Source organism: Triticum aestivum, chromosome 6A (assembly GCF_018294505.1).
Source record: "Triticum aestivum cultivar Chinese Spring chromosome 6A, IWGSC CS RefSeq v2.1, whole genome shotgun sequence".
NCBI classification, from domain to species: domain Eukaryota; kingdom Viridiplantae; phylum Streptophyta; class Magnoliopsida; order Poales; family Poaceae; genus Triticum; species Triticum aestivum.
In genome coordinates, this window is record NC_057809.1 from 76,709,722 (window position 1) to 76,719,161 (window position 9,440).

Sequence of the window (9,440 nt, forward strand, 5' to 3'; positions counted from 1 at the left end):
CTTCTAACATGTCTGTCTTGTCATCCACTCCCACGATGTTTCTCTTCCCAGAAAGAACTATGTGGCACTTTGGCTCATCGTACGATGCATTCGCTTCCTTATCTTTTCTTTTTCTCGGCTTGGTAGACATGTCCTTCACATATAAAACCTGTGCCACATCATTGGCTAGGACGAATGGTTCGTCTGCATACGCAAGATTGTTGAGATCCACTGTTGTCATTCTGTACTGCGGGTCTTCCGTTACCCCGCCTCGTGTCATATTGACCCATTTGCACCGAAACAAAGGGACCTTCAAACCACGTCGATAGTCAAGTTCCCATATGTCCTGTATATAACCATAATATGTTTCCTTTCCCGTCTTGGTTTCTGCATCAAAGCGGACACCACTGTTTTGGTTGGTGCTCTTCTTATCTTGGGCGATCGTGTAAAATGTATTACCATTTATCTCGTACCCCTTGAAAGTCATTATATTCGAAGATGGTAACTGGGACAGCAAGTACAGGTCATCTTCAATAGAGGCGTCATGCATGGTACGTGTCTGCAACCAGCTGGCAAAACTCCTGGTTTGTTCACGTGTAATCCAGTCATCAGACCGCTCCGGGTGTTTGGAGCGTAGCAAATTCTTGTGTTCATCCATATACGGAGCCACCAAGGCGGAATTCTGTAGAACTGTGTAATGTGCTTCAGTGAGAGAATGTTCGTCCATACATATTATTTGTTCCCCTCCTAGCGTGCCTTTTCCATCCAGTCTGCCCTTATGCCGCGATTCAGGAACACCAATCGGCTTAAGGTCAGGAATAAAGTCAATACAAAACTCAATGACCTCCTCATTTTCATGGCCCTTGGAGATGCTTCCTTCTGGCTTAGCACGTTTATGAACATATTTCTTTAAGACTCCCACGAACCTCTCAAAGGGGAACATATTGTGTAGAAATACGGGACCCAAAACGTTAATCTCTTCGCATAGGTGAACTAGGACGTGCGTCATGATGTTGAAGAAGGATGGTGGGAACACCAACTCGAAACTGACAAGACATTGCACCAAATCATTCTCTAACCTTGGTATGATTTCTGGATCGATTACCTTCTGAGATATTGCATTGAGAAATGCACATAGCTTCATAATGGCTAATCAAACATTTTCCGGTAGAAGCCCCCTCAATGCAACCGAAAGCAGTTGCGTCATAATCACGTGGCAGTCATGAGACTTTAGGTTCTGGAACTTTTTCTCTGCCATGTTTATTATTCCCTTTATATTCGACGAGAAGCCAGACGGTACCTTAATACTGAGCAGGCATTTAAAGAAGATTTCCTTCTCTTCTTTGGTAAGAGCATAGCTTACATGACCCTGATGTATGCCGTCTTTTCCGTGCATACGTTGCTGGTCCTCCCGTGCCTCAGGTGTATCTTTTGTCTTCCCATACACGCCCAAGAAGCCAAGCAGGGTCACACAAAGATTCTTCGTCACGTGCATCACGTCGATTGCGGAGCGGACCTCTAGGTCTTTCCAATAGGACAGGTCCCAAAATATAGATTTCTTCTTCCACATGGGTGCGCGTCCGTCGGCGTCATTCGGAACAGGTTGTCCACCAGGACCTTTTCCAAAGACCACCTTCAAATCCTTGACCATATCATGTACATCAGCACCAGTACGGTGGCGAGGCTTCGTTCGGTGATCCGCCTCACCTTTGAAATGTTTGCCTTTCTTTCTTACGGGATGCCTGCTCGGAAGAAATCGACGATGTCCCAGGTACACATTCTTCTTACAATTAGCCAAATATATACTGTCGGTATCGTCCAAACAGTGCGTGCATGCGCGGTATCCCTTGTTTGTCTGTCCTGAAAGGTTACTGAGAGCAGGCAAATCATTGATGGTCACGAACAACAACGCCTTTAGGTCAAATTCTTCCCCCATGTGCTCATCCCACACACGTACACCTGTTCCATTTCACAGTTGTAAGAGTTCTTCAACTAATGGCCTTAGGTACACATCAATGTCGTTGCCGGGTTGCTTAGGGCCTTGGATGAGCACTGGCATCATAATGAACTTCCGCTTCATGCACAACCAAGGAGGAAGGTTATACAAACATAGTCACAGGCCAGGTGCTATGGTTGCTGCTCTGCTCCCCAAAAGGATTAATGCCATCTGCGCTTAGACCAAACCATACACTCCTTGCGTCATCTGCAAACTCCTTCCCGTACTCTCTTTCGATTTTTCTCCACTACGACCCGTCAGCGGGTACTCTCAACTTTCCATCTTTCTTACTGTCTTCTCTGTGCCATCGCATCGCCTTGGCAATGCTCTCTTTTTGGAACAAATGTTTCAACCGTGGTATTATAGGAGCATACCACATCACCTTGGCAGGAATCTTCTTCCTGGGGCGCTCGCCCTCGACATCACCAGGGTCATCGCGGCTGATCTTATAGCGCAATGCATCGCATACCGGGCAAGCGTTCAAATCCTCGTACTCACCGCGGTAGAGGATGCAATCATTAGGGTATGCATGTATCTTCTGCACCTCTAACCCTAGAGGGCAGACAACCTTGTTTGCTTCATACGTACTCTCGGGCAATTCGTTGTCCTTTGGAAGCATATCCTTTATCATTACCAGCAACTTTCCAAATCCCTTGTCAGATACATCATTCTCTGCCTTCCATTGCAGCAGTTCGAGTGTGGTAACCAACATTTTCTTGTCACCTATGCAATTCGGGTACAACAATTTTTTGTGATCCTCTAACATGCGCTGCCACTTCTTCTTCTCCAAATCACTTGCGCAGTTTCTCTTTGCATCGGCAATGGCCCGACCAAGATCATCAACGGGCTCATCTGATGCCTCTTCTTCAGCTTCTTCCCGCATTGCCGGCTCAACTTCTTCCCGCATTACCGGCTCAGCTTCTTCCCCCATTGTTGTATCATCGTATTCAGGGAACCCATGGCCAGGATAGCTGTCGTCGTCCTCTTCTTCTTCATTGTCTTCCATCATAACCCCTCTTTCTACGTGCTTGGTCCAAACATTATAGTGGGGCACGAAATCGGACTTAAACAGATGGACGTGAATGATTCTTGACTTAGAGTAATTTTTACCATTCTTACAGACAGCACATGGACAAGGCATAAAACCATCCGCCCGCTTGTTTGCCTCAGCCGCAAGCAGAAAAGTTTGCACGCCATTAGTGAACTCGGGAGAGCATCGGTCATCGTACATCCATTGTCGGCTCATCTTCAATACACAGCACCAAAAACACCAACTTAATACAAGTTCATACAACACTTAAATGCAACAAACAAATAACTCTCTAGCTAAAGCATTTAAATGCAACAACAAATGCGATCAAGATCGCAGCTAAGGTAACAATTGATCCAACAGCATAATGATACCAAGCCTCACTATCGATGGCATATTTTCTAATCTTTCTAACCTTCAAGCGCATTTTCTCCATCTTGATCTTGTGATCATTGACGACATCGGCAACATGCAACTCCAATTCCATCTTCTCCCCCTCAATTCTTTTCAATTTTTCTTTCAAGTACTCATTTTCTCTTTCAACTAAATTTAACCTCTCGACAATAGGGTCGGTTGGAATTTCCGGTTCACATACCTCCTAGAAAAAATATCTATGTCAACTTGATGGGCATAATTTGTCATAAACACGAAATGCAACTAGTTTTAAAAGAGATTATATATACCACATCCGAATCATAACAAGGACGAGGGCCGACGGGGACGGATATCAAAACCATGGCACTATGTATAACAAACAACGTACGGGTAAGATAATGATACGAGTAACTATATATCCAAATCACACAAACATCAATTTTTATATAAAATTTCATGAACAAGAGGCTCACCACAAGGTGGTGCCGGCGACGGGACGGTGCGGGCGATCGACGGTGGTTACGGCGGAGATTTAGAAGGCACTAAGTAAACCACACCTACATATGCAAACTAAGTGTTACTTTTGACCTCAAATTGCATATAAATCAAATACTAGCACATATAATTCCTCCCAAATTACTAAACTCACAAATTAAACACTATATAAAGCATTGCAAGAGCTAATCTAGCAATGAGATATGAAAGGACAAAGTTGCTAACCTTTGTGATCATTTGAATCGATGGGGACCTTCAAATCTTAACAAATTTTGGGCAAAATGTGTGATGAGCTCGAGAAGAAGAGGGGAAGAACAGAGAGGGAGGGGAAAGGGGAAGAACAGAGCGAGCTCGGGTGGCCGAAGGGTTTATGTAGGATGACCTTTAGTACCGGTTCGTGTCACGAACCGGTACTAAAGGTGCTGGAGGGGCCCCAGACTGACAACATCCCGCCACCACTCTCATTAGTACCGGTTCGTGGCACGAACCGGTGCTAAAGGTTCGCCACGAACCGGTACTAATGAGAGCGGCCCGGCTAGCCGTTGGAACCGGCACTAATGTACACATTAGTGCCGGCTCTAATTCAAACCGGCACTAATGTGCTTCACATTTGACCCTTTTTCTACTAGTGCGGAGACACAAATACCTTGCAATTTATGTTTTTTCAGATAAGGAATGTTAAAAAAGAGAGGCCGGGGAAGTAAAATTCTCCACCAATTTTAAAGACCCTCACCCCGCCCCCGCCCCGTGTCACCTACACGGGAGGCGATCGCGCCGCCGGCCCTAGGCCTACTCCCCTCGTCTCCTCCCTCCTGCCGCCGCCTGAGATCCTGCCAGCGAAGCCTAGCCTGTGATGGCGGCAGCGGCGGGGCCTTCAGCCTCGTGTGGTGGTGGTGAGCTCTCTTGGCGGCGGCGGCGCATGGTACGACGGTGATCCAGGGGCAAGGAGCGGCGGGATCCCGGTGACATGCGTGACGACGGCGACAGCAGAGGCACGACATCCCCGTGGCGGGGGCGCCCCCGAGGTGGCGGCCGGGATCATGGGTCTCGCCTTGCCCAGATGGGCTTGGGCAGGCCGACTGGGGTGCATCTATAGGCTAGCGTGGTGGGCCTGACGACGCCGATTGTAGGCACCGTGGTGGTGCCACGACCGGTTAGGCAGCGGCGGCCTGGATCCCTTTCGTCCATTCCCCGGCAGAGATGGCGGCGATCCGTGCACGAGATGCTTGATGGAGGCTCTTCGAATAGATCTGGGTGAAAACTTGCTCTCGGCAAGCTGCCGAGGCCGGCGGTGGCGGCGCTATCTGCGTCGTTCTCTTCTTGAAGGTATCGATGTGGCGAAGTTCAAGGCCACTCTATGCTACCTCCAAGGGAAACCCTATATCAGTAGATTGGATGATGGCGGCGCTCTGGTGTTGCTTCCCCCTTGGGGGCGTCATTCTTGGAGGTGAACACGGACTCGAGGGACCAGTGGACGACTTCATTGATGGCGGCAGATCTCAGCGGTGTGGTGCAGTGGATACTCGACGTTCGATGAGCGGAAATGGACTCATGTAGGAGGAGGGCGTTATCTGGCGTCATGGTGGCGTTGATGGCAGAGAGGCCTGACAAGGTCGGTGCGTTAGTTCCTACTCTGAAGATGGATTGGTGGAAGACGCTGGCATGACACATGAGAGTGCCTCGCACTAGTTTGTACCCCAAACCCAATATGTGGCTTGGTTGGGCCCTCCGGCTTTAGAGATGTTAGGCTTTGGTGCTTTGGTATTAGGCTCAGACTATCGGTACCCCTTCATCAAGTGGATATGAGTAACGACAGATGTTGCTAAGATGGTGGCTTCAGACTAATTGATATACTGCTTTATAAGGTCTTTATGAATAATTAATAAAATGGATGCATGCTTGTAAGGTCTTTATGAATAACTAATATAATGGTTGCATGCATCACTCAGATGCAGAGGTCGGGTAGTCTTTTTTATCTTAAAAAAAAGAATGTTAAAAAATCGACATCAGATTTGTAATGTTACCCAGTGAACGCCAGATTTGCCATGTGAAAACAGATAGATTTGTCATGCTTGTGTGTAAGGATTTGTCATGTTCTAAAGTAAATTGCCATGCAGTTTAAAAAAATTATCAAACAAATTACAATGCTGCAGCAAGTAATTCCCACGCGTACGATTGGGATCCAGCGTACCTGAGGACACCAAACTTTTAGCCCTAAAAATCTGATGTCAGATGTATATTGGAGTCCTTCCAGATTTAATTGTGTTTCTCACAGAGGGGATCACAGGTATATTTTGCTTGGTACAAGCTGACATACAGATTCCAGTGTTTCCTTTCTTAAGTACTGCTTTTTCGACACTGTTATTGTTTACACTATCCTTCATTCCATATGTGTGTTTTGAGCAGTGATGCACTGTCAGGCCCCAAGTCAACCCGATGCCTGAAACCTGAAGCTACTTGCAAGTGTTCAAATGTTCAGAATGTTCAGAACAACGCTAAACAGGGAAGGGAGAGAGGGAATGACTAGATGCAAGCTTAGTGCTGCCAGTCGATCTACTGGTCTACATTCTTGCGTACTCAGTGTTCGGATTAATTGTAATTTTGCACCTAAAAAAGTACTCTACTTAAGTATGTAAGCAGAGTTTAACCACTGTAAACCAAACATAGGCACTGCGTCTTTGATATACAGGGCAGCGCAGAGGGTGGGTGGGAGGCAAGCTATCAAATAAAAGAAACAAAATTATCATTCTCTTCCATTTTCCCTTCCAGTCTGTACTTTTTTCCCTGCAAACAACTCTGTATCTCTGTATCACGGCAAGCCAGCTGCCTCTCAGATTCCATCGGTTGTTTGCAAGGTCCTGACATGCACCCTGTGGGCATGCCAATATCTATAATCAACCTATAATTACAGTAAAATCTGATCCCAAGCATAAGACAATAGAGAGAATCTGCTTCGTTTCGAGTCCAAAAGAAGGTGAAGAAGTGGTTGACAACATGGAGGAGAATGCACTTGTGTCCAAAGATTAGCTTTAGCGAACTGAACATGTATACAAAACCTGGACCTAGGAATACAACATAGCCAGACATGGAAAAGGAAACAAATGAACTCTTACAAGATGAAACACAGCACAGATCTAGCTCTTGGGGATGTTCTTGCCGACAATCTTCGCTGGCGTGATGCGGAGAAGGTTCCCCTGCTTCCCGGGAATGGCTCCCTTGATCATCACAACTTTGAGATCATTGTCGATCCTGACAATCTTGAGCTTCCTGATCTTGGTCTTGGTTCCGCCCATCCTCCCGGGCATCTTCTTCCCCTTGTACACCCGCCCTGGGGTTGTCCCCGCACCGATCGAACCTAGGGCTCTGTGGCTCTTGGAACCGTGAGTCATCAGACCACGCTTGAAGTTGTGCCTCTTAATTCCACCTGCACAACAATGACAAACCATTAGGCGAAAGTTAAGAGTATAAGTGCTGATCCAAGTTGTTAGCCATCCAAAAATGGAGCATCGGAATGCCACAGGCTATCAATGTATCAAGGGCACAACTGATGATTCCCCATGTTAGCTATGAGAAAAGCATGTCACAAGCTGTCAATATTCGAAACAAAGAGCACAAAGGATGTTGATCGATGTTGCTAGCCTTCAGCAACTGAACCACGGGTATGTTACAAGCTGTCAATATTCGTAACTTTCAGACAAAGAAATCAATGAAATGAAACATGGGCATGTCACAGACTGTCAATGTTCATAACATTCAGCAAATTAAATCAAGGCCAATGCCAATGCTTGCATTAAGCCGCAAATAAAGGAGCTGTAAACGCTGTCAAGCACTGAAACGAATGTTAGGCATTGCAAACCAATACATTGCATTGACATGAATGGCATTGAGGAAATGACATTTGTATGTTGGTAATTTCAGGCGTTGGGTACACGGGATGGTTCAAGCATTGACAGGAAATCGAATTGGGATCGAAGCGTCGCTCACCTTGGAATCCCTTTCCGATGGATTTGGCGGAGACGTCGACGAGGTCGCCCTCCTTGAAGAGCTCGTTGAACTCGAGCGCCTGGCCGGGGTCGAAGGCGTCGACGGCCACCAGGCGGAACTCCTGCAGGTGCCGCAGCGGCGGCGCGCTGGCCTTGCCGAGGTGGCCCAGCTCCGGGCGGGTGAGCTTGTCCTCGCGCACGCCGTGGTACCCGACCTGCACGGCGTCGTAGCCGTCGGTGGCGGCGGTCTTCACCTGCGTCACCACGTTGCCCCCCTCCCTGAACCCGACCACCGTCACCGGCACCGGCTTCCCGTTTTCCGGGTCGAAGTAGGTCATCATCCCCACCTTGGTCGCCATCACCCCGACGCCCGCCTCGTACGACGCCGCGCGCACCACCGCCAGCGACGGCCTCCTACGACCTGCCGCCGCAGCGAAGGACACGCCGCGACGGCGCGGGGCGAGGAAGCCCAGTGCGCCGCCGATGCTCGCGGCCGCCATGGCCATGGCTGATGGATTCGAGCGAGATTAGTGCGGCGGGGGCGCTCACTCTGCTGCTGCTGGCAGTGTTGTTTTGGTTTGGGATTTATGCGGTGCGGATAGTGGTTTGCGGCTACCTCCCCTTATCCTCCCGCCCGCGGGAGGCGATTTCACGGTCTTCCGCCTTCTTTCGACGAAAGCGTATACAGCGGACCAAGAAGACACCTCCCCAGCTAGTACATGGGGCACAAGGGCGCGTCTGGTTGATGCACCCCACAAACAGGGCGAGTGGATACAACAATGGTTGCTCACATGAATAGATGGTCGACACGCGCATGAAGCGTGAAGCACTCAAATCAACCATTTTTGTGGAGCCAAGCCGAGAAAGACGCAAGGGGGGAAGTGTAAGTACGTGGGGCTATAGGCGGGAGATGGTGGGACACAAAATTTTGCAGGCGCAGGATGGCGCGAAATCTGCAGTCACATCCCCTTTACTCGCTCACTTCTAGCGGTAGGAAAAATCGAGCCTTGGTTCTCGACACCGGCGTGGGCGCGACTTAGATCTGCAATACCAGCAATGGCAATGATAACTTAGAGCATATACAGTCGGACTCCTTAGCCCTCCCCCCCCCCCCCCCCCCACTCTTCCCATCCGGTCGGGCGGCCCGGTCACTGGTCGGACACAAAAACCTGACCCAACTGGACTCCTCAAGCCGGCCCTAGTAGTTGCAGCTTAATAGTCTTTTTTGTGGCACTTGTTGTGCTTTATGCATGGGTTACTAGTTTTGATTACTCCCACATTGTAGAGAAACAAATTAGCGGTTGCAGTCTTTTAGGTGGCAAATGTAATACTTTACCGATGGCAATTCTGCCAGGTCCTTTGATGTGACGGGCTCCATTCACAACAAGTCCACGGCCTCGCTCGGGGCTCGGCCCGCAAGACAAAGGAAGACCAACCCACGCAATCGTGGGCTGGAGTGGGTGTGAACAAGTCGGTAGGCGACAACTACTTATGCCCACGCGCAGGAGAGGAAGGTCATCCAGTGGATCACGACACCCGACAGCGGCGGCTCTCTCTTCTTCATATTCCCCATTTTCTCTCT

General features: G+C 48.7%; 1 protein-coding gene across 1 annotated transcript; it reads right to left on the reverse strand.

Moving 5' to 3' along the window:
• Nucleotides 1-6,885: 6,885 nt before the first annotated feature.
• Nucleotides 6,886-8,493, reverse strand: LOC123132146 (50S ribosomal protein L3, chloroplastic). Its single transcript, XM_044551908.1, has 2 exons — nucleotides 7,860-8,493; nucleotides 6,886-7,299 (listed from the first exon to the last, which is right to left on the reverse strand). The coding sequence occupies exons 1-2, from the start codon at nucleotides 8,362-8,364 to the stop codon at nucleotides 7,010-7,012; spliced, it is 795 nt and encodes a 264-aa protein (XP_044407843.1). The 5' UTR covers nucleotides 8,365-8,493; the 3' UTR covers nucleotides 6,886-7,009.
• Between the last annotated feature and the right edge of the window lie 947 nt (nucleotides 8,494-9,440).